We start from the raw sequence: 26005 nt of genomic DNA, 5'->3' as shown, positions 1-26005 counted from the left end.
ACAGGGTGAGGGAGGACAGGGGGGCCATGGGGTGACCCGGTGAGGGTGGGAGGGATGTGCTGGTGAGGTCGGTGATGCTGGGGCTGGTGCTGCCCGCGGGTGGGCAGGGGCTGCCTGGGGCTGGGTGGGGCTGGGTGGGGCTGCCTGGGGCTGGCCGTGCTGCTGCTGCCGGGGCCCGCGGACCCCGCGGCGGCTGCCGGACTACGAGTCCCAGCGTGCCCGGCAGGGCAGGGGCCGCGGTGCGCAGCCGCCGCGCCGGGCACCCACCTGCCGCCGCCGCCGCCGGGCTCGGGGCGCGGAGGGGCGCGCAGCCGCGAGGCGGCGCCGGGCTCGGGCGCGGAGGGGCGCGCAGGCGGCGAGGGCCGGCCCCACGGCGGGTAAGACGGCGGGCCGGGGCCGGGGGAGCGGCTGGGGCACGGCCCGCGGGGCCGGGGCGGGTGGCGGCTCCGCGGGGCTCCGCGCACCGCGGTGCGGAGCGGGCGGGAGGCGCGGCGGAGGGCGGCGGAGCATCCCCGGCGCGGGGCCTCGGCTGGCTCCGACCGCCGCCCGGCGCCGGGCACAGAGCGCTGGACACCGCCCCCGGCGGGTGGGCACCGGCGGGCTCGGCCGGGCGGCCTCGCCGCGCCCGGGGCTCCCGCGGGGCGCGGAGTGCCGCTCCCTGCCCGCCGGCTTGTTTATGACAGCGCGCCTCACCGGGAATGCGTGCGCATTGATGCGATGCGCTGGCATCCTTTGTGGCACCCGTTAAATGACAAAAATTAGGTGAAGCAATTTAATAAAATATGGAGAGCAGGTATTTTTGTAAGTGAAGATGAGCTGTCTCAGAGATCTCATGCGCTGTGTGTCAGCAGCACGGCAGGGCCGATGGAGGCCGGCGGTGCTGTGCTGTGCTGTGCTGTGCTGTGCTGTGCTGTGCTGTGCTGTGCTGTGCTGTGCTGTGCTGTGCTGTGCTGCGCTGCCGGCGAGCAGGGCAGAATATACGCAGCAGTGACCGCCTCAGAACGGGGTGCGGATTTAGTAACATTTCCAAGCTCTCCATCAGCAAAATGTAGCCCCAAAACCTGCACGTTGGCGTTAGATACCACACGTGCTGTTTTGTCATCTTCTGATTACAAAATGATCAGAGTGGGCCTCTGCTAATTCAAGGGGTTTTGCTTTGATGGAAGCTCTGGGGGAGGGTTTTTTTGCCAGAGTAAAAATCCACAGTTGATCAATGAGAAACGTGTAGAGAAATCTGACGAGTGTAACAATGAAAAATAAGTGAAAACTGGTTAGTTTGGCATGACCACCCTGAGCTTAGGAGAAACATAAACTTAAGGAAAACACATTGTAACATCATTAACCATGAAACAAACTCGGAAATGTATCAATTTAAAAGAACAGTTTATAAACAGTTGGAAGAAATAATAATATTTTATACAAAGAATGATACAGTGTATCATTTGGAAACATTTAGTGGAGGGGAAGTCTTCAGCCAGTTACTTGAGTGGTGTATTTGTAGTAAACAGGTGCGGTCTTTCAATTTCTTCTCGTACCAAGGCTTTTCTTTAACTGATTATTCTCGGAAATTGTCCTTGAGCTTCCTCTGTCCTGCCCTCCGCTCTGGAGACAGAACACGTAACGGGAGAGGAACACCTGGGACCAACCGGCCTAGTGCTGCAGGCACCGCGTCTCCCGAGGCCTTGCGAGGGTACAATGAATAGAATAACGAACTCAAACGCAGGGAGGTGCGGAGGTGTCTCACTCATGATGCTACAGTCTTTTGCACATTATTCTGCACCCATTTGCTATCTGATAGACCGTCTGCCTTTGCTGTGGTGCTCTATACTGTGCAGCTTTTAACTGGCTTTCAGAATATTTATGTTTTTAAATTTTTACCACTATGTAAAAAATGAAGAAGGTTATGTGAGTAATTTTAGTGGCTTTGCCAACCTAAATTCCATATGTATCTTTTCTCCCATTCATCTAGCTTGGTTGGATTTGTGTGAACTTAGTCAGTAGCTTCTCTCATCTCGATAATCTGAACAATTTGGTTCAAAATGATGCACTTTGCTCTCTCATTACACAACTTTTCTTCCTTCCCCAATCTATTATTACTTCCACCACTTTACAACTTCTGGCAAACAATGTCTATGCATTTCTGTTGTCATTAATCTGCTCTAGGGGTTGTTTTAGTAGCATTCCTAAGTTACTGAATGTCCTAGCCTGATGTCCTCCTGTGACTGAGTGTCCTGTAGCCTGAGGCCGTGTGTCCGTGCAGGGATTTGCTCTGAGAGGTGCCAGGTACCAGCATCCTGTAGCCATGTGTACGTGCCCATGGGTGAACGCGTACGTTGTGTTTGCTGACCGTAACACACAAGCACTGCAGTGGCTTCTGTTTGGCAGTGGAGCCTGGTGATCATTATTTGGTGCCACAGAAATCTGTAAGCTTGTTTTTTAAGTCCTTCTTTACAAGGAGTGTTGCAAGGAACAGCTGGGTCTGGAGCTCCAGCTGCCGTTCTAGCATAGGGAAATCTGAGGACAGCAGTGACAAAAAAGGTAGCACACCATTTGCTACCAGTGCAGGTAGAATGATGCTTTTGTTACTATTACCCAGTAGCCTTTTTTCCTATTGATGTTTCCAACATGTGAAAAACAAACCCTAGTGTTGTCTTTTCCAGGGCTGGTCTGACCTATTTTGTTGGAAAAATAAAAAATCTATTTCCAGGTACAATTCTTTCTCCTATTTATTGTTTCAGCTATCAAGATGTTCACATCGCAGATGGTTTCTGGCTTTGGTTTACAGCTAGAATGCAGAAAAAATAGGTAGTTATGATGTCTCTGTACATCATAAGAAGAAAAAAACAGCTTAGGAAAGAAGCAAAAAGAGTTTTTTAATAACTTATCTAGCACTGATAATTATTAAGAATTATGGTTCTGCAATGAGTAGCATAAGCTCTTAACCCAGCCTTTGGTTCTCTCTCTGCTGTGTTTTCACTTGTTGTATGTTATTCATTTAAAAGATCCACTTAATTGAATGGGACTGTCCATAGACCCATAGCCAAAGGACAAGCTGTCCCATGTTTGCCTGGCAGATGGTTCAGTCCCTTCTCTTGCCACAAACCTTCCATTTGACCTCGAACAAGGCATTTCTTTCCCTGGCAGGACAGTGAAGTGGGGGCTCTCAGGTGGCTGATGGTGTTTAAGGCACCACAACAGTTGGTTCCACATAAATATGATCGATCAATGAGGATATCAGAACCTGGCCTTTGGCTCCCTGAGGATGCCTTTAATTCGTACCCCAACACCAGCTTTGCTTTGCAGCCGTGGTAGATGTGCCGATCACAAGAACTACAATTCCTTACACAACACGAAATCTGGGAGACTGAACTGGATGAAGACCCCATGTTGTGAATGTCACAGCTATTACTGTAACGTGCATGATGTAGGAACCGATTCGTCCATGTTCATCCAGGGACCACATAGCAATGGGCTGCTGTGTCACTGGGCTGGGGGCATGTACAGTCAAACCTGCACACGCTCGTAGTTACTGAAAGGGGTTCAAATACCATTGGTGCCCCACAGAAAATAATGAGGCTGTTTTCTCCCAGTTGCCACCAAACGGGCACTTACACTATCACTTAGAACACTGATCAGCATCACTACTGACAGTGCCAGTCAATCGTGATGCTAAGTCTTATCCGAGGGCCTGTCAGTCAGCTGCCAGTGGAGCGGCTCCGCGCAGGGTGCTGCTGCTCACGTCAGAGCTGAAGCTGACAGGTGACGAATTGTGGGTGGAGCTGCCATTTCATAGTCCATTCTATCTGTATAAAAATACTGTGCTCTCCAGGATTTTCAGCCTAGCAACACCACCCTCAGTTTCAGACAGTATCTATGTCATGGTTTTATTTGAGGAAAGCTAATGAACCTTGCGTGGATTTTCAAATAACCACTGAAGTTCTGAAGATGGAAGAAACCTGCCTTCCAGTTCCACAAAGCCACCAGTTGCAAGGAGCAGAAATAGAAGATGGTTGCTTTGTTATTTTATAACTAAACTGCTCTAAAAGCAAGGGGAGCCTCTCCCGCAGGACACAGGACAGATGGACAGGTCTCTCTGGGCTTTTCCATTTCCTATACTGGGGGCGTCCCTGGAGACTCAGAGCACCATACACAATTCCACTCATATCTGTAACGCTTCGTCTGTTCTGTCATCCTCTTCTGTAGGTAGAAACTGGGTGATTTAGAGGTTGCTTTTTTAAGCAAGACTGGCTTAAATCATCATATGATCACTGTATAATTAGTATGGTTTTTTTTGTATAGAAACAAATCAGGTGATTATGATCTAAAACTATGATGATACCCAGAAACAGGTTATAAATTCATCAGGCACTGTAATCTGCTTCTTTCCCAGGACTTGGTTTCATGTTTTGAATGGCCATAAATAATACCACTAATGTTATTTTAGAAACAATCAGAAATTAGGTATTATATAACTTTATTCTGCATCATTAGTGTTTCATCTTTCTTTAATCGCCAGTTAAAAACCTTTCGTGTTGTTGGAATCAAAGGGAGTACATCCCTTTATATCTTCTATAAATAACAGTACATTCATATGGAGAATTTTGCAATATACATGATGGTTATTTTCTTACAAAGGGCATGATTGAACTCCCATTAAAATGAATTGATGATTCACATTTTATGGTTGTCAATTCCTCAGTAGAGAAGCCAATCGTAACGTAAACTACAGAGCAGCATAAGCATTAATGAGGTTCAGAAAGGCTCACCCAGTTATGGAGTTTCTGATCACGGAATGATTACCATAAACGTTCAGGCCTAGTCTAATATTATGACAACATAACTGTTAAATATTTACCAGCTTCTATATGGGACTAAACCAGTTACTAGGAACAGAATGTGGAATAACCCTACATTAGCCCTGGAGAAAAGCAGCATTTTAAATATACGGGGAATTGGAAGGATTCTTTGCTACAGTACAACAACAGATGGCAAACTGGGCTGGGCACAGAAGAGGTTTGGCCGTGTCACTGCTCGCCCCGAGCTCAGTGCCACGTGCAGCCGAGTCTGCTCCATCAGCCCCAGAGACACCCGCCCATGGACCAGCCCCACGAACCCTTTGAAGGGAACGCGCTTTGATCCACCAAGCGATCACACTGCGTCCTGCATGGAAACGGTTAGAAAAGGTGGCTAAACTGGAGCAGTTCAGTGCTCCTTGTGTTGTGACTTCTTCAGAAGTCTTTTTTTTTGGGAAACAGGCACAAGAATTGGAGATTCTAGAACACCAAATCCTTTTCTACAGATGTCTCTTCCGTTTTCTACCAATGTGAGTTTATTTGATGTGTCTACTGCCTCTCTCTACATCAGGACCTGTAGCTAATGGCTTTTTCATCATATACTCAAACCATCAGTTTCCTAATGCTCCACTGTATGTTCGTGTCATAGTCCTGTGCTGTGCTGGCCCTCATGCCTCCTTTCTAGAACCTCCTACTTCAAAACCAGGTAGAAATTTTGTACCAAAACTCATGATCTCTGAGCATACATCTCCCTTATGTTCATGGTTAGAAAGTACATATTGGTCTTGATTTTTAAGTATAAAAATTAAAAAAACCCCGTTATTTATATGTCAAATAATGGAACATTTATTAAGTTTCAACTTTGAAGAGCCCAGTTGTACTTTCCATAGCAGTTCGTGGGCAGCAGAGAGGCCCTTGTGTGGCGCTGGGCTGTGCTGGTGGGAGCGCTCCATTGCCCGCGCGGGGCGGGACGATCACCCTCCTTCTGAGCATCTGCTTGTGTTGCACAAACACTTCATCATCGTGGCCCCAATCCTATTTATTTGGTCCAGTATCAGTTTAACTTGGGATTTATTCCACCTGTTTCTTATTGTCATGTTCAGCGACTTCAGACTGTTCCAAGAAAGGGGAGAATTTTTCCACATTTGCAGATGAATTTCACAAATATTTTTCAAAACACAAATATCCACTTCTGCGGATATGGAGATACCACAATTTCCTTTCTAAACATCAGCTGCCATGATTTGGAAAAGTGATAACAATTTCTTACATCTGATTATAAAAGAAGTTTGTTTGGTTGGTTTTTTCTTTCCTATAGAAATGCAAAGAACACTCTTGGATTGTTTCCCATTCAGCACGTCGCTTTCTACATCATAAATTCACATTGCCATGCAGCTTCATTCTTAGCTTGTACGCACTATCAAAAGCTGGAGATTCACATCATCCATATGACAGAATTCTCACCTCTGCAGGACCCCAGGGACGTGATGTTTTTCTAGGTGCATAACCTGTGCTTTAGAAGCACGAGGGACCTGATGTGCCTTTGTCGCTGCTGCTCCACAGAAGGTTCTGTAATTCAGGTTCTTCCAACACTAACACTTCTTAAGGGATGCAAGCAAACACAAGTGGGATCTCCCTGGCATGTAACATTAATTCAGCAGAGGACTGATTCTGCCCCAGAAAGAACTATCAGTATCATCAGCAGAAAATTACAACAGGGTTATGATAGCAGCAGAAAGTACAGCCTCACTGCTCTAGAAAACCCTTCAGTAGCTGATAAGGATTATAACCAAAAAGTACTTATGGAACACAAGCAAAGTACAGGGGAGTTGTAGCGCAGCAGGCGCTGACTACATAGAGCAGTAAGGATTTGATGCAGGCTGACTAGTGACGCCCTTTTTGTCTTTGGAAACATATTTTGAATCCTGAAAAGAAAATCCAGCAGATATAATCTGTAAAAAGTAAATGTTATCTGCATGCTCAGAAAAGTTAAACTGCAATAAGAAGCTGCACAGACAGCATATGGCCCTGTTTGCATACACAAAACTAACAGTATGAAATCCAATTAGGAAGGTGGAGATTGTAATCATCACATTAGACAGCAATTTCCAGAGTATGTGAACTCAAGGCTTCAGCACTTCCTTCCCAGCCTGCAGGATGATGAATGGCTGGATTGATCTGGTTCCCTGGTTGCTGATGATGTGGTTGTGGCAAAAGGTCAACAGAGAACACGGAGCTGGAACGCGAGCGACGGGCGTTGCGGTGCAGCTCTCACTGGCGGGGTGCAGGCTCCAGAAAAGCTTCACCGCTTACAGGGATTGTGGGCAAAGAAACTCCCTAAGCGCTGTCTCCTGCTTTTGGTCACTCACAGAAGAGTGGGATTGAGTTGTGAAAGGGAAAATGTCAAGGGAATTTCTGTTGCAAGTATATGCATGTGAGAAAAGCATGATTTCAAGCTCTTCCATGTACTGCTAATCTAACAAGCGTTATCCAACATAGTGCTTCATGCCATGGGAGAAGTTGGACTGATATATATTTTTCCTTGGGTGTGCCTGTTGCACATGGTCAAATAGATAGGTTTTCTTCCTAATAATTCAAAGGAAACAGTTACAATACTGAAAAGTGTCGCCTGCTGGGAAGTGTCCCCTGGCACATCATCCCCTCGTGGCCGAGCGCTTAGGTAGCTCACAGCCACCAGACGCGGCTGGCACACACAAACCACACTCCACACTCACCACCTGTGAGCACCCAGACCGAGTTTGCAAACCTCCCCCACCAGCTGTTCACAGGTGGGCTGGTGATGTCCGTAGCACAATTCTTAGCCGTGTTCCCCAATGGGAGCCGTGCAGAGCCGTGCAGCGACGACTTCTTACTTTTCAAATGATACTTAATTAACCTAACCTTGGGATTACATTCCTGCCCTTTTCAGGGATGCGATTAAACTCTAATCAAATAACCATTTAAACCATTAAATAGAGTTTTAAAAAGCTCTAATCCCCTCAAAGGAATTTTTCAGCCCAGTTAATGACTGCTGGCTGAAATGTTACATTTTGAGGACTTTACCCAAAGAAACGTAGAGAAGGCGCCAGATGCCTTAGAACAGAAATCTTGTACCGTAGCTGAATTTGGTTTTACAGTTTAAGCAAATACAATTATCACTTTTAAATAAAATGCTTTTGTTACTTGACAAGTAGTTGTGGTAACAAATTGCATCAATTAAACTGTGTAGAACTAGTGTTCTCTTTAAGCAGCAAACACACACCAAAACCCAGCTCTTTGGATGATTTTTGCCAGGATCTCTCTCACACGCATCGCATGTGTCAGGATTCTGATAGCGTAGGATTGTTTCACAGCTGCTGCAACTTTGTGAAGCAGAGGCCGACTTTCTAAAAGAGACTCGCCATTTAGAGAACAGTTGAGTTCTGTCATGGCAATTGGAATGGCTTGACAATGATGTCACGCCGTGAAAACGGGGACAAGAAACAGATCCGTAATAAAGAAAAATTAGGAGTGTTTAGGGGAAAGAAGGCTTTTTCTTGGAATGGGATATTTAATGGTTTTGAATCAAGGCTTATCGTGCCTTGCATTATTCATAGAATTCCACATTTTCCAAATTTGTAATCCTACTGTTCTCCTCCCTTTCTAGAAGGTTGCTGATTTTGATAAATAGAAAAACGAGAGATGTTTTAATATTTAGTATTTTAATAGAGAATCTAAGTAAATGCTACTTTTTCTTCTGGATTTTGAAGAAAAGAAAAATAGAGACCAGGCGTCGAGCTCACATGCAGAGCTCAGAACGCGTGTGGATTTTGCCATCTTCTGGCAGCTAAGGACCCGGCCAAAGGAAGCCGGGGTTTGGGGTGGTACCTAAGGCAGATGTAGGTGCCAGCTGGCTGGGCTCCATGTCAACCGTAACTCTGACGTCCGTGAATGCCAAAGCTCAGCTGTGACACTGCACAAGTCGCTGTGCGGTTCGGGGCTGGCGTGGGAAACTGGGCAGACTTGGGGCACAAGAAAGGCCCCAGCCAATGTTGTTTCTGATCATAGATTAATTCTCTTTCACTCCATCCATTTACAGGCAGATTCTGGCTCTAGACAGGGAAAAAAGAGTGAACAAAGACAGAGAGCCCTTCTTCATATGACAGATGATATGACAATGACTATTGTGGCCATGCAAATGACACTTTCTTGTTAGCGATCACTCTGCATCATCTAACGATGAACCACGTTTAAGTTTTAAAACTTGAAGTTTATGAAATCCTGAGTCAATATTTTTTCACGACCGTGTTTTGAACGCCTGCAGGTGCCCCGTGCAGCAAACTCGTTCACAGGGGGCTTTTGAGCTACAAGTGGCACATCCCCACTGCAAGAATTATTTTGATGATAAGCACTATCATTTGTAGGCAAACATTTTGAAATAAGACTACTGACCAGTGTGCTCTAAAGCTGCTTGGGTAACCAAAATGTACCAAAACGCCAGCCAAGACGATGTGGGTAAACTTCCAGCCGTCAGCGAAGTTGGGAGAAGACAGAATAGCTCAAGACATAACGTTTTGTTTGCTGTTTGTCAGTGTTGGGCTGTTTTCTGTGATTCTACCACTTCCCTCTGCCTTTAGCCAAAAGAACAAGCAGATGCTGCTGTTTCTAAGCAATTACATAGATTTATCTCTATGGAAAGGGCCAGGTTCCCGATGTTTTTTCTGACCTATGTCTCAAAGCTGCTCTTTGCCGCTGCACCCGTGAGGCTCCCAAGTGCCCCGGACCCCTCCTTGCTAGTCCTTGGCTACCACTGCACCCACAGCCCCAGTGCTTCCCACACCCCAAAACAAGACATCTTGCTGCAAACGTGGCTCTCAGCATTGGGGCTTTTTAGGACTATATCAGCTAAACAGAGATAACTTGTGATGCTTTATTGTTGACAGTGAGTGAAGGTGCAAGAAGCTGGATGGTGGAAACCCTGAGGAGCAGCGTCAGTCGCGCAGTGCAGCGGGAACCATGTCTCTGCCCTTCCGAAAAGAGTTGGAGAAATATAAGAATATCAACGAAGATGAAATACTCAGTAAACTCTCAGAGGATGAGCTGAAACAGCTCGAGAATGTTCTTGATGACCTTGATCCTGAGGTTGGTAATGGGGACCAGGGTATCATAGTTCAAAGCTGCCTATTATGAACGCCACTTACCGCAGTGTTTCATGTTTGCATTCCGCTGCAGTAGTGCAGTGCATCCCTAGAGGAGGAGCAGCTCAGCTGGGGACATCCTGGTTTTATTCCTGCTGTGATGTGCTACTTGCTTTTTCACAAGCGTGCCCTTTCGCTGTGCCACCTCTATTAAACACGAGCTTATCTGCGATTTAAATCTTTAACGATGTTTGTACACCGCAGCGCGATGAGGAGCTTTTTGTGAGTGCTCTTTCTGAGCACACCGATAAACACACAAGCAAGCAGTCAGTCTGTGAGGATCGGATCTTTTGAACTTCTGAAATCGGTTGACTCCGTCATTCAGCACAGATATTTTTAGCTGAAGAGAATATATTTAGGCATGATTAAGAAAATTAAGATTCAGCTACACAACTGTCATTTTCTAGAGAGCAAGGGTAATTTGGATATTTGAAGACACTCTCAGAAAGAATTTAAAGAGCTCTGGCCTGGGAACCGCTTGGTCCTACAATGATGAGTTTATAGTCACAGGAGTGCTGGAAATTCTGACTGCACCTCCCCCAGAAGCTTCCAGAGTGCTGGAGGAGGTTGAAAACCGGCAGGTAAACCAGCAGATAACATCCGCTCACTCTGGAGACAACGTGAATTCGAAAAATCACCATAAATTAAAGCTTCTAGTTTTATAGCACACATTTATCTGGAAGCTAAGGGTGGGCTTTACTGTCCTCTCCCTGCACGCTGCCTCTTCCCTCGCTACTGCCGCTCTACCACTTCTACAGCGCATTTTCTGGTATTTTCACATATCTGGCATCTCAGAGATACAGAACATTAAAAACAAAGAAAAAACCCCACAAAACAGGCAATGGTGCATTTGCGGCCAGGCTACATACATACGTGCAGTACATTTGTAGCACTCCAGGCACGGTTGTGCACGCACAGATAAACTGTTTAGCGACCGGAGTTCACTGGGTGTGCTCAGGGTTCGCGGATATTGGCCACGGATCAGGTTTACTGCTCGTGCTCTGGCCAAGGATGGAGCGTTTCCGCAGCACCCCGGGGCACCCCAGCGCGTTGGCTTTGCTGCACGTGTACTGCAAAGTCCGGGTACCTGTAATCCTCCCTGGGATTTCCTGGACTGACATGTGGGAGCCTCATGCATCTTCCTCTATGATGGGATAGAGATGCGATCACATGCTCACGCAGCTACATGTTTAAAGTCAGGCTTTGTCTGCCGCTTCCCACATGCTCTAAATACCTGAAGTCCACGCAATTCACCAATTACTTTCTGCACGTACCAATCATTTCCGAAGCTCGAGGGACATCTGCATTAGAATGAAAGGAATTTTTGAAAAAATGAAAAGAGAGAGAGAAAAAGGGGGTGGAAACAGAGTAAATGAAGAGAATTTATAGAAAACTTATCCTGGTCTCTTTACCTGGACTGCAGACTCTATGGTTATAATATGTGTAACAGAAAAGGGTCTGATCTTGTTCTTTGTGATCTCGTTCTCTTGTTATCTTGATCTTTGGTGCTGTGATTGTAAATGTGCTCAATCAAAATATGAATAGGTGGTACACTCAAGCAGCATAGAAGGTATACGGGTTGTAGTGATTACATTTAGGTAACGAGTGTTATTGCTCTCACCAAACACCATTGTATGAAGTGACATGCAAAGAATGGTTTCACTTACAAAACAACAGTGAAATTAAATTTGGAAAACTGTAGGAAATGGCCTCACGTCCTTTCCGTGCGTCCCTCTGTTGCACAGAACGCCTTGCTTCCAGCGGGATTCCGGCAAAAGGACCAGACCACGAAACCTGCCACGGGCCCTTTCGACAGAGAACGCCTGCTGTCCTACCTGGAGAAGCAAGCGCTTGAGCACAAGGACAGAGAAGACTTTGTACCGTTTACGGGGGAAAAGAAAGGTACCGTGTGTCCCTGTGTGGGCGCTGGGTAAGGGACCGCCCGAGCTCCGCTCCCACCGCTGCACGGCCTCTCTGTGCTGGGACAGGAGCGCTGGGGCTGTGATTGCGCAGGGTGGGCTCGGGAGTCACATTGCAGAGCTGCCGGGTGCTCTGCCCTCCTACCCTGCCACTACCATCGCGTTTAAATCAGGGCTGGCGTGGGCACGGGAACACGTGTACAGCAGTGCAGCAAAGGGCTCGCTCAGCAGCTCCCGGACCAGCAGATGCCCCTATGTGCAGCCCAGGAGGGACAGGGTGGGCTCGCCAAGCGCCCTGGGGCTGTTCCCACCTCCAGCATCAGTCCCATGTAAGTGTATTGAAGTGGGGGAGGTGTTTAGGAGGAAACCTATTAAATGCCTTTCTGACTAAGTATTGCCTGCAATTGCTGTAAGTAATAGCTTAGGGAATACACTTTAAAAAGTAAGTATTTTTCCACTTGTTTACTAGCACATCTGGCAACGCTATTCATGCAGACAGTTTCTCTGCTTCCCTTTGGCCTACAGCTACGGGGAAAAAAAAGGGAAAAACCAGGAAAACCTGATTCTAATCATTCAGACATTGGTAGGATAGCCTTAGGGCAGGAACAGTCATATTTGTAAGTGAGCAGTGTTCCTTTAGCAATGTATCTCCTTTCCCTCATTTCTACACAGTGGATAAAGACGCCTACCTCAGGCCACTTTTTCATTCTAGAAGGAGCTTCTTATGTCTGGGTCCATTTTTGACCATCTGATGAGTTTGCCGTTATTTCAATGGGACTCAGGGGAAAGCAGGTATTTCAAGAAAGTCAATTGCAACATTTTTTACTTCATGTATTATTATCAAAGATATACCATGTTATTTGCAGGCTAAGAGCTGTTACGGTCATTACATTGCGTTCTCATTCTTCAAACCAGTAGTTTTAGACAAACAAGACAGTTTCGAGCTTGATCCGACTGATGCGCTATTTTAAAATACAGCATACTCCTTAACCTGCTTTTTCCTCCGTCACATCTTGTGCTGGATGCTGTTCACAGGGCCGACGCTGAGCCCACGGAAATGCAGTGACACGGGAGCGATCACGCACATACTGTACAGAAAAAAACAGTTTATTGTATTATGGATTTATTACCCATATTTTCCCTTTTCCAGTCTCTTACACACTGCAGTGTTACCAGCACAAGTCACCACCGCAGGTCTCTGCATATTTATACCAGCACCTGCAGTCAGGTCTCACCTTACTGATATTTACCGACTTAGGGCTAGGACTTTGCATTTGTGCTGTAGTCGTGCCTGGGGTCTCCAAACGTGTCTGAAACACAAGTGCATGAGATTGTGTATGCACGGGACAGGGACACGGTCCGCACAAAAGTGACACCTGCATTGCCCGTGACAGCAGCCTTGTATGCAGTGGCCTGTTTGTTCTATTTCAGTTTTCTTTTGATGAGACTAAAGCAGTATTATTTCTCTCTTTGCTTCCACATGCCCTTAAAATGCTTATTAACTCCTGGTGTCTCTGGTGTGGAAACAGCGCTGTTTTTTGAACACAGGTAACACCGCTTGTCCCTCAGCACAGAGTGAATTCAGCCACTTGAGCGTTTAAAGCTGTTTTTTTGACTCACTGTGGTAATTTGCTTCAAAATTATTGCTTATTTTGACCAACTCGATTGAAGAAACAGTAACAGAATGACTGTGTTAAAATATTAATGATTTGATTTTATCTATACTAAGATATTTTCTGTGCAAGGAAATCCAATAATCCTGGAAAGGCATTTCCGAGATACGATACTACGTACTAGATGTAAAGTCACTGTAATTAGAGAATAATTAGTATTCTTCTAAAGCTCAGGATAAGTAATTTACATTCCTAAAATGTGTCCTCAAGAGAAACTAAACAGGGGTATCTCTTGAGGAAAAGCTTACTCTTCACCTTCTGCATGTTGATGATCTCTAAGGGGTATTTACAGATTAGTAAATATTTATATGATTATATTACATAGGCACCCATTAGAGTATTTCTTTACATTGGAGCAGTGCTATACTGGAGCTGCACTGTAAATACTTTCCTATTGATTTTACACTAACTCTGGTAGTTAAAAATTAAGTTCCAAGACAGCTGCGAAGTGCATTTATGTGTAATTGGAGGTGGGAGGTGCTGATGTCCATGTACATCTGGCACTGCTTACCTCCCGAGAAGAGCTGCGAGTGGGTAGGAGCAGGGTATGTCAAGTGCTGTTTCAGCTCTTGTCACCGTTTTGTACTTTGATGTTTTTCTGCCACTGGGGAGCATTTATCTTTCCAAATCTGGGAAGCGGGACGCTTCTACCAAATGTTAAGTGACACTTCTACCAGTTCCTACGTTTATCAGTTTAGCAGCTGACACTGACCTGAAAATTCAGTGATGAGCCAAAAAAAAGGTGGCATTTAAAACATCCTCCTTCCAGAACAGTCTGTGATGCATCGTTGTTGTTTATCTAGTGTCTCTGCCTCTGTTTTTCGGTGTTAATGTTTGATTGGAGAGTTCTTGACCGAAAAGCAATAGCAAACAGAATGAAATAGAGTTGCCTGTGTTGCTCTCTATAGGCTGAATAGAACCATCAGGTTTTGATTGTGCTAGAAAACAAGGCAAAAAACCCCCAAAAATCCAGAGCTGGCAGGATGTTGAGAGTGGTTAAAACAAAGGAAGTATTAAATATGAGCTCAAGGTGGGGGCTGCTTGTGCAGGAAATTGCCTTGGTTTTGATTGCAATCATGATTTTGAGAGGTTGGAAACGTTTGGCAAAAACAATCGAACGTATGGCGTGCATTAGGCTTTTGGTCCTCTGCCATATTTCGGCTTGTTAACGTACTACGTTAATTGCTGTACAAAAAGGTTTTAAGCCTGTACGGGATAGCTCTCAAATGTCAATGTTATTAATGAGCAATGGAGGTATAAGGAATTAGGACTGATAACTGTAGCCATAGCGATTGGCAGTTTCCAAGTGTTTATTTTATGTACTTTTGGCTTAGTTCCTGCTTAGGATAGATATTCTAGAAATCCTTACATAGTCCTGGCACACTACAGAAGTTACTTAGACCGACCCACTGCATTGAACACGTGCAGCTGGAACAGCTGCTTCTCCACTGGGATCACATGAAGCATTTCGAGCTCATGAAAAGGAATGAAATAAATGAAAAGGCAGAGAAAGTAAGGGACGGTGCAGGCACAGAATATTGAAGAGTAATATCAGTGCTGCATGTTTTCTGTTACTGACCGTGGTATGTGCATCTGACCTCAGTTAAGATCTGAGTAGTACTGTAATGCAAACACTTAACATTTCTGCGTCTGCTTCATTGCAGTGGCTCTCTTAGCTGCACGCTGCCAATGAAACGGCGTTGAAAAAAGTTCCCTTGTTGTGAAATATCATTAGATCTGAAAAGCCGGCCATGCCGGTTTTAATTGCTGTTAGGACTGCTGTTTCGACCCTTCACCGCTACCCCTGTTTCCTGCAAGGTCTTCTGCTCCTTGCCAAACAATTTCGTTTTGGATCTGATCCAGTTCTCAAAGTCATGGAAAAACTTCAGTGGATTGGGCTATTATTATTTGCGGCTGGAAAGGGAAGGAGAAGACGCTTGTTTGTGATTAAATGCTGACATTTTTAGCTGACTGATAAAGGGAAAAGGAAGAAAATAGGATGATTAAACCAGACAGCTCTTGGCCAACCCGCTGTTTTCAGTTGCTCTGTCCGACCATCTATCTTGCCTGTTGTGCAGTGCCAAGCAGAGTATCAATATGCAGCACTAGTAATAACGACAGTGATTTGCAGAAGGTCAAAGTATTAGAGTAGATGCTAATGAGTTCCAATTCCAGTTTCTCTAACAGACCATCTAAACATGTCAGGGTTTAGTTTAGAGATACGGTAGCTTTCTTGGATGGAAAAATGCAGGTTTTTTTACACCCAATGCCAAAATTGTTTGTTTAAATTTTTGCCACCTTCTTCCTGTTCTTCAGGGCTTGAATTTAGAACTGAATTTGTCCCTTAGAGCACTGCAAGTGCTGCAGTTGCCGACAGTAATGCCTCCAGCCAGTGCCTTTCACTGCTTGCTTTTGAAAGGCTTTCAGCTGCTCGGGGCTTTGCCAAACTCGCGCAGTTCTCACTGAAATTTCCCATGCTGGGAGTCTGCCTTGGGCTGAAGTTTTGGAGGGTGTCAGCAAAAAGGACTCAGCTGTTTCCAAGAACAAGATTAGGAGAAAACACATTGTTTTAGCCATCTGAAAGAAATTTTTCCAGCTGTTTTTATTTTATTTTTTTTTAATGAACTACAGCGCCTCCATGCTTTGAAGAGGGGTTTTGAAACATATGCCCTTTGCAGCCCCCAGGGGAACACACTTGAATTTGGCACCTTCACAATATTGTACTTTCTTGTACATCCAGTTTGTTAGAGTGCTGTGCAGATGTTCCCCCTGCAGCGGGTCCTGGCCTCGGAGCCTCTGCTGCAGGCTGGGGGTGCGTGGGCTGCGCGGGATGCTCCCGACATCACTTGTCACACCACTGTCACACCTGACCCCGGGCAGGGACACCCTCTCCTGCTCTGACAGCGCTGCCCTCGCTCTGTAAGGGCACTGTAAAGGAGAAAGAGAAGAGAGCAGAGAGGCCAGGGCGGAGAGGTGGAGAAGGAGCTGCATGAACATGTTCTGGATGAAGAACGGGATGTGGCAGCTCTGGGGAAAGGAGATGTAGAAGAGAGCAGGATAAGGAAGAGAGGGAAAGCAGCAAGAAGGATCAGGATTTAAACCATTCACCAACAGAGCAGAAAACTCGTATGTCTGATGGGCAAGGCACGGGGGGACAATGAGGAAAGGGACAGAGGAGAAGGACACGAAGGGTGGGAGAGAAGAGGCCAGAGAGGAACAGAACTGGAGTTCCTGCGCTGCTGGGGGCAGGTTCATCCAGGGGGTTACCCGGGGGCTGCAGACATCCCAGCTGCTCTGATAACCCAGCCGAGGGTCGATGGAAATCTGGGCTTCCTTCTGCTTTAAAGATGATGTGTTGGATTCTGTTCAGTTTTATTGGGTACGATATACTTTTCAGAATAGTTCTTCACAGGGTATCACTGAGGCGGCAGAATCACAGCATGCTGATCAGAGATGCTGGTGCGATTTAGCTTCACCTTCGTGTATATGCACAATAGATTTAATAACTTTGGAAAGCTTAACTTTGCAGCCTTCCTATTCCATTGCCATAATTTTTAAGTCATAGAACATAGAGACACTAATCCAGTTATGATACTGCATTTGAATTACTACTGCCTTTCAGCTTCACAATTATTTGAACTTGGAGTATTTTCTTCATCATACAGATTTATTCCTGGTAAGATCTAACTTAGCTCTGTTTTCACAGGATACTTGTAGGGAGCAGTTTAAGCCTCAGAAGAATAGTGGGAAATGGAAAAAGTGACTCAGGTCGCTGTGATAAATGCAAGGCAGGTGTCCCAGATTATTGGATCTCAGTTGTGAGGTGGGTGCAGCATTCTGTCCTTGACAAGAAACAGGCACTCACCGTAGCCAGGGATTCGTCGAGAAGTAAGAAGTAACAAGTGTACCCAGATATTTGCTTGGAAGAACAATATTCTGAAGTACCACTCATAGGAAAAGAAAGTACACTATTGTTTTACCATTATGGCAGAAAATGAATTTGTATTATAAAGTTAAGTAACTATCCTTAATAAAACTGATGCTAAATAAAAGGACATTTTTACAGCTAGCATAAAGCGGCTTATTTCTCATTGCACTGTGCTTTGTTGAGTTCTGGCTTGTGCCAGGTGCCATTAAAGTATTTATACTCAACAAAAATAGCAAGAATTTCTATTTATTCACAAATGTCCAATGACATAAGGAGGGAGGCAGAGAGAAAACAACCAGAAATGATGTTCCAAATCCTGCAAAGTATGAATGAAGATCAAATCCTCACATTGTTTTAGACTGGGCCCACCAGTGAAATCACACAAACTATGCCATTCAAACTGCTTTTTTTTCCCCATATGTAACAATAGACAAATAAACTTATGTCAGGAAAATACACTTGAAGTAGTTCCCTGCTCAATTAATACGTTTTCCTATAAATGTGCATATGTGCCTATATAGTCAATTTTTATTTTATAATACATTTTATACTACATTTACTTGTTAACGCTGATGTAGCTCAAGTGCGATCTGTATAAATGTGTCTTTCTACCAATGAAAAACAGTGACACAAGTCAAGCTATTACTATTAAGACTTCGTAAAGAACATCAGCATTTTCTGGAGGCAAAATGTAACACAGCCGACATTAATTACACCACATGGAACGTTATTATATAGCGCCTTCTAAAATACAGGGTGACAATAAGGAGTACCAAGAGCAGCAGCCTTTCTTCATAAATCTCACTTTAAAATAATAAAACATCACTATTCTTCCTTGGCTTGTTCCAAATAACACATTTTTAATTTAAGCATTGAAGCAAGCAAGCCACAATCCATGTTTTATTCTGTTAGTGCGTTCCATGATGGCACTGTATATTGGATTTACAGCGTCCTGATGTGGGACTGGGAGGGACCTCCTGAATCTTTGAACTCTGTCCTTGAATTAACGAAGGAAACCTGGTTGACAGCCGTCTATAAACACAGTTTTGCTGTTGGTGGACAGGTCATGAATCCCTAATAATGTGCAATAAGCTCTTCTAACCTCTATGGGCTGTGCCACAGCATCTCTTCACGAGGGGATAAAGCAAAAGAATGTTCTTATCTAGAGAACACAAAAAGGATATTTTAAAATGCCACTGGAAGCCAGCAAGGCCCACATGTATTGAAGACATATATTACCATCCCTGACGTGACCTTACCCCTTTAAATATTTCATATAACCAGTAATAGAATTTTTTTCTAAAACATTTGCCAAGAACGCTCCAAATGAAACTATCATTGGGAGTCATACACACATCTTAAAAGATGTGGGCTGCCATCCAAGAATTACATATGCCTGAAGCAAATGCCTAAAAATTGTATTCCTATATATGTGAAGTGCACAGGGAAAGCACGAGCCTGTGCTGGTTTCTACTACCCCTGGGTTTCTTTGGCCTGCCCGCATCCAAAGTCCATAGAGAAGGACTGACTGTAGTTACACATTTCCTCTTTAGACTCTCACTAAGATCTTGGTGTGGAGGACAGCATCAAGCAGAAAAGAAGAAAACATGCACTTTATGTTATTTCCAAGCAGTTTCACCATTATAGACCTATTCCCCGCACTGCCAGGAGGCAGAGAGAGGAGTTGTTCCAATAACTCATTACTCACTCTGGCTTTTTCTTCTCCTCTTAGGAAAAATATTTATCCCTAAAGAAAAGCCCATAGAAACCTGTACAGAAGAGAAGGTGACCCTGGATCCGGAACTGGAAGAAGCCCTGGCCAGCGCTTCGGACACGGAGCTCTATGACCTCGCAGGTTAGATAATACAGAGCTATGATCCCCATGCACGGCCAGGTCTTCTCTGGCTGGACCTGCCACCCGGAGCATCTCACGATCCTCCAGGACCTGCTGTCCCACTACACAGAGAGGTGCCCAACCTGCAGGCCACGCAGTGCCCAGACTCGTCAGAGCTTATATCCTCACCATTTGCTTTGAAGTCCTGGAATATATTATTTTTTTCCCAAGCATGTTACTATCCATGTCCTTCTCTAAGAAACCCCAGCGTGAATGCCAATTTATTAAGCTATCCACACGTACAGTCAAATTTTTCTCAGATAGGCCGAACAATACAAAGAGCAATAAGAGGTTCAGTTTCTATATTAGCGAAGGAAAAAAAAATACAAAGATTAGCAGTACAGCACTGAAACGAGTTACCCAAAGAGACCGGGGGACCTCCATCCCTGCGTGTTCTGAGGATGCAGCTGGACAAAGGCACAAGCTGACCCGGTTAGTGCTGGCAACGCTCCTGCTTGAGCGGGAGGCTGGGCAAGGTGACCCACAGCCTTCCTTCCTTCCAGCTGCCGTTTCTGTCATCTACACTACATTGATTCGGTTGTGCAAAAATCTATATGAAAAATGTCTGTATCTCCAGTATTTAGACCCTGAAGACTCTCCCTACAAGAAAGTGTGACTCAGTTAATATTTTATAAAGGGGATTTTGTTTGGGGAACTAAACTAAAATTTGTAGCAGATATTTTTTCTGCAGTCTTTGCTCTTGCCGTTAACATTGTATCCTGTTGCTGGCATTTACACATTCTAGCTGTTCTTGGGGTGCACAACATGGTCAACAACCCAAAATTTGATGAAGGAGGAGCCCGCAGTAAAGATGGAAAAGGAACCGTGAGAAGTAAGCAAGCAGATTTCTCTTGTGGGCTATACGTCATCTTTAGGTTGGGCATATTGGTCTAATTTAGCGTGAAGTAACTGGGCCTTGCCTTTATTGATCTAATTATTCATGATCTAATGAATTATTAATTGATCTCATTATTCATCTAATTATTTATTTTAAAGTAAACACAATCTTAAAATTCATTATCTATAATGACAACAGTACTACATAAATGAGTAAGGAACTTTGTTTTCCCAGAGAGCCATATCTGGCTCTGCAGAGGGGCTTGAAAGGGTGGGAGTATTTAAGAAGTCAAGACATACACATTTTGATCTCACTTCAGTTGAGGCAGCAGACAGAACACGTAGCGAGCTGTAGCTCAGAGGTGGCCGTCTCGCCCGAGTACCTACACTGAGTGCCTATGCAGCCGATAAACCACTTGTAACCACAGGGCTTGCACGCGGCTGAATCCCCGGCAGAGCCACGGGAAGCCGCGCTCATCCTGCGGCAGGGTACTGAAACGGTCCCTGTTGGATGTTCCTTGGGTACGCAGGAAGCGAGATCGTTCAGGAAACCCCCAACAGAAACAGCTGTAGATACTGAAAGCAAATCCAGAAACATTTGCACTAAATAAACAGACCCTTGGTGAATCAGATCTTAGCAACCGACAGGAGGCCGGATGGGGGCAGAAATGGGTTATGTCTGAATTCCAAGTTTTTCTTGAGAGCAGCCAAGCCTTGATCCAGAGCTCATCACCTCCAAGCTCTAGGATATCAAGTGGGCTAAGCTGTGCTTGTGAAGACACAGTCGCGGAATGCCCTTCTCTAGGGAAACTGTACTCTAAAAGTGTTTGCTGCTTCTAAGACCAGGAGAACAGCAACCATCTTTACCAAGGACTTCCATTTCCATCCTTCACTACTAAAGGGAGGAGGGAAAGCAGACAGGACACAATGTCAGTTCATTGTTCTGAGGATTAGGATGCTCTGCAAGCCTCCCCAGCAGGGCCCTGTGCGAGTTGTCGTCTATCTCATAACAGGCAACTGCATGCATTGCTAATCCACATAGATTTCAGAATATTTTTGTTGTACCGAGTCAAAATGTCAGCTATGCGAGTCAGCTCAACTATGTTCCAATCACAGACTTAAGAACCAGAAAGATCACTGTCATATCGCTGTATTCTTTGGTCCAAAAGCAACAACTTTCTTGAGCCAAGTGGAATTTTTCAGCAAAAAAAGGAGACATCGCAAAAGTTGCCAACCAATGCAGCGAACAGCACCACGATTAAAGGAGCAAAATAAAACTCATGGGAAGCAAGAAGAGTTAGAAAATGAAAACTCCTGCAAAGCCTGGGCTGAGTGTGCGGTGCTGTCTGAGCTGAGCCGGGGCTGCAGGCCCCTTCCCTCGGCCCCAGCTCGATGGAGTGTTGCTGCAAGTGTGGAAAATGATTTGCTGTCTTGTGTTTGTTCTCCATCCTTGCATCCAATGTGAATTCCCTATATGCATTTTACAGTAGTTTTCAATTCCCTACTCCCCAGAGGGCCAGAGTGTTATTTACGGATATGCCAGGTCTCTCAGGAAATACTAAAAAAAGAGTTCAAAGTGAAAAGGAGCAGAGTAAAACCAGCTCGAGGCTCGTGTGTGACTTCAGCTCTACTAAGACTGCAAGCTCTAAAAAGAAGTATTTGGCTTTCTTTTGGTCCTTGACATGGCGTGAACGTTGCCCATTGCACTGAACAGCTGTGTCGTACACTGGGGCCGGAGCACGAGTCTTCGAAAATCACTCACTGCAGCCCTAAAGTGTTTAAACATACCTGTGGTCAGTAACATATTCCCTTCTTGCCTCTCATGGCTTGGATGGTCAGGGCTTATAAATTAATCTCCATAACTATATATGCAGGAATTAGAAGTACTAATTGTGTTCTAAGCTATGATTTTTATGCATTTCAGCGTTAAAAAAAGGGATCTCTTCGGAGCTTGAATACTCAAAGGCTTCATAAATCTTGGTGCTGGCAGACAGACTTGCTTTTCCTGCTTTGATAGTAGGGTTTTTATTATTATGATTTAGAAAGCGCAGATGTTGCAATTTTACAAGAGCTAATTGCATTGATAGTAAGGCTGACGGCATCAGTCAAGAGAAGGAAACGGAGGGGCCTCCTGATCACGTTCCTTTGTGTTAGCACAGTCTATTCATAGGTGCAGAGATGTTTTCTGAGCACACCTTCCTTTACAGGTATTAGACAAAGAACAAATCAGACCTTGTAGTACATTACATCCCATACAATAGCCTTTAAAGCTGCTTTGGCTCAAATTAATTGTACTGGGACTTCTGTACATAAAGAAGAGTTTACCCATGACAATGCCACCCAGCCACCCCCACTGACATGTGTCTGGGTGTGCACAAGGTGCGAAGGGCACGGCAGGGGTAACGGGGCTAATTCTCCTGTTTCCAAGTTTTGTGGTTCATATAAACCCTTTCTTGAATGGGAAGTGGAGGGTCAGACTGGTACTGCTGATGCCTGTTCCTCGTGACAACATCTCCTGAGGTTTTGTGTTGCAGATGTGGTGAAAGGCGAAAAGGTCAAACCCATCTTTGAGGAGCCTCCCAACCCGACCAACGTAGAAGCAAGCTTACAAAGGATAAAAGCAAATGATCCTAGTCTTACAGAAATTAATCTCAACAACATAAAGGTAGGTGCTGTGTTTCATTTACAGTTTACGGAGGGTTTATTCAAATATTTTCCAAAGCCCTTGTCTTTTATCTTCAAATTTTCTCTCTCTACTGTTCAGGAAAAGCAGGACACACAGGAACGGGATGTGGTGGGAGCTGCTGTAGAGGCTCTGAGGTTGCCAATGCATGATATTGAATCAGATGCCAATTCAAAGCCCAAGGGGTGACTCTCCCAGGCTGTCCTTCTTCAGCAGACTGTAAAGCAAGATATCTCATGGGCACTATATAATCACCACCGGCCAAATTCAATTAGCCCATATGTGCAGATGGAGGGGGATCTGGCACACAGATTGAACAAGCGGTGGTAAAACAGGGCAGTAGCTCAGAGATCGGTCGCACGCTTGCGTTGGCCTGACCCAGTTAAAGGCAGCGCTGACTTCACACCCCAGCGCAGCCCTCCATGGGGCACCAAAACACATCGTCCTCTCTCAGATACCCTTAAAAGCATTGCAGATGTTTACATTGTGTAGACTATGGCTATTAATCAATTGGTTTGATAATAATTAAAACCAGTGTCTAGCTTTCCTGATTACTGAATTTATCTTCTTAATGCAGAATATTCCTATTCCAACACTGAAAGAATTTGCAAAAGCTTTGGAGAGCAACACACATGTGAAGACATTCAGCCTGGCAGCTACTCGAAGCAATGACCCTGTAGCTATTGTAAGTTTAAACACTATTTGGGGGAAAAAAGGCAACACAATTTTAAGTAGGTCTATGTCTGCTTTAGGATGCGTTGTTCTTTTTCCCCTGGAGCATTTTCCTGTGACTATGCAAAGTAGAGGTGTAATCGCTTCTGATTGACTTACGTGCTCTTCTAAGCCTATTTATGTTTTATTTGTTTGTAGGTACTAAGCCATGTTTTGCACATTCCCTGTTCTTCCCCGAAACTCTCAAGATGTTGTCTCATATTCCCTCTTTCTGACCACTCAGGCATTTGCAGATATGTTGAAAGTGAACAAAACCTTGAAGAGTCTGAATGTGGAATCCAACTTCATCACTGGGACGGGTATTTTGGCACTGATTGATGCACTGAAAGAGAACGAATCCCTGACAGAGATAAAAATTGACAACCAGGTAAAGAGAGCATTGAGCGAGTCCACTTTTCTTTCCCCTCTATAGGGATTCCCTGGGTGTTCTCCCAGAGGGCTCTGGCCAAGCCAAGGCAGCCTCTGGGGCTCAGTCATTCTGAGCTCATGTCCCACCCCTGTGCAACCAAACAGTGGAAAGCTTCTAAATAAGACAGGTCAAAGCCAAATATAAAACCCAGAGCAAAATCTCCAGGGATGGGATTGTCTTTGTAGTTCACAGCACAGTACTAAAATATAACCACTTATCTCTCTCATATGAAAGCAAATATTTTCTTTTCTTTTGGGGATATTTCACCCTATCACCAGAGGCAGCAGCTGGGCACAGCTGTAGAGATGGAGATTGCCAAGATGCTGGAGGAGAACTCCAAGATTCTCAAGTTTGGATACCAGTTCACAAAGCAAGGTCCAAGAACCAGGGTAGCAGCAGCTATCACTAAGAACAACGATCTGGGTAAGATGCTACTACCACATCTCATCATTTGTTTATGTGAGACAAGCTCTGAACTTTCTAGACACAGCTCCTCCTGTCTGTACACAAGGGTGATTTTTACCTTTACAACATTCCACCCTGCCCTGGGGAGACCACACCTGGAATCTTGTGTCCAGTTGTGGCCCCTCAGCTCCAGAAGGACAGGGAACTGCTGGAGAGAGTCCAGCGCAGCCACCAAGATGCTGATGGGAGTGGAGCATCTCCCGTGTGAGGAAAGGCTGAGGGAGCTGGGGCTCTGGAGCTGGAGAAGAGGAGACTGAGGGGTGACTCATTCATGTTTACAGATATCTAAAGGGTGAGTGTCAGGAGGATGGAGCCAGGCTCTTCTGGGTGACAACCAGTGACAGGACAAGGGGCAATGGGTGCAAACTGGAACACAGGAAGTTCCACTTAAATTTGAGAAGAAACTTGTTCCTGGTGAGGGTGGCAGAGCCTGGCCCAGGCTGCCCAGGGAGGTTGTGGAGTCTCCTCTCTGCAGACATTCAAACCCGCCTGGACACCTTCCTGTGGAACCTCAGCTGGGTGTTCCTGCTCCATGGGGGGATTGCACTGGATGAGGTCCCTTCTGAGGTCCCTTCCCATCCCTGACATTCTGTGATTCTGTGCTATATGTGAAGGGTGATGCATAGCTCCACAGACTCGAGAGAAGACAACAGTAAAGATCTTACTATGAATAGGAGCCACCATTCTTCTCTTCCACTCCCTCTGGGAAAGGAAGTTGCTGCAGCCCTTTCCATGGAGCACCCTGGATTTCCAGCTGCCCCATCAGCTGTTCTGGCCAGCAAGCAGAGAGCCAAACCCACCCTGCTTGCTCAGGGACCACAGACGTCCTCACATCTTTGCCATGCCCACGACAGACCGCGTCTGTCCAGCCCAGGGAACACAAAAGGACTTCCTGCCTGTGTGACCAAGTGCAGGCAAAGACTGTAAAGCTTTGCAAGCGCTACCTGAGTGTGACGTGCTCTGCCCTGTGTGCTCAATACACAGAATAAGGAGGAGATGACCAGGCAGGAGTAGTAGACAATAATAAGAATAAAACATTAACTACGTGGTTTTAATCAATTCTGCCTCCGAGTGGGGTGTCAAATCATGATGTCTTTGCTGGCTTCAGCTTGGGTTTCTCTCTGTGAGAACTACGACAGAAGTTGAGCTAGAACCTATGTCTTTCCCACATAACTTTGTTTTCATTTTTAGCAGTACCAAAGCATTCTATTGACATACTGTTGGGCCTGAAACCACTAGTGCCCAGGTGTTTGAAATGTCCCAGCAAGGAGGAGAGAAAAGCCTTCTTCCCACTATTTAGCCAGTTACCATTAGACACACGTCCTGTACCTTACCTTCATTTCCCGGCTTTTGTATTGTGTGGATTTGTTCAAGATTTAGTAGGACAGAATTCAATAGAATAAATGAAGCAATGGAACAGTGAAAGTGGACACAAATGACTGATGCTACACTGTAGGTTTTGGAATAATGAGGTCTATTTGCCAGGAAAGCACTA

General features: G+C 45.2%; 1 protein-coding gene across 1 annotated transcript in view; it reads left to right on the top strand.

The window, feature by feature from the left end:
- Positions 1–238: 238 nt before the first annotated feature.
- Positions 239–26005, top strand: part of LOC136106759 (tropomodulin-2) — a 30274-nt gene continuing 4507 nt past the window's right edge. Inside the window, exons 1-9 of the mRNA XM_065847350.2 lie at positions 239–377; positions 9716–9914; positions 11716–11872; positions 19223–19345; positions 20130–20216; positions 22756–22886; positions 23482–23589; positions 23860–24003; positions 24324–24468. Coding sequence (XP_065703422.1) covers positions 9789–9914; positions 11716–11872; positions 19223–19345; positions 20130–20216; positions 22756–22886; positions 23482–23589; positions 23860–24003; positions 24324–24468 — 1021 coding nt within the window. The 5' untranslated portion in view covers positions 239–377; positions 9716–9788. The remainder of the gene's footprint in view (positions 378–9715; positions 9915–11715; positions 11873–19222; positions 19346–20129; positions 20217–22755; positions 22887–23481; positions 23590–23859; positions 24004–24323; positions 24469–26005) is intronic.

This window comes from Patagioenas fasciata, chromosome 12 (genome assembly GCF_037038585.1).
Source record: "Patagioenas fasciata isolate bPatFas1 chromosome 12, bPatFas1.hap1, whole genome shotgun sequence".
NCBI lineage: Eukaryota > Metazoa > Chordata > Aves > Columbiformes > Columbidae > Patagioenas > Patagioenas fasciata.
Note: the sequence above shows the minus strand (reverse complement) of the source record. Positions and strands in the feature narration are given on the sequence as shown.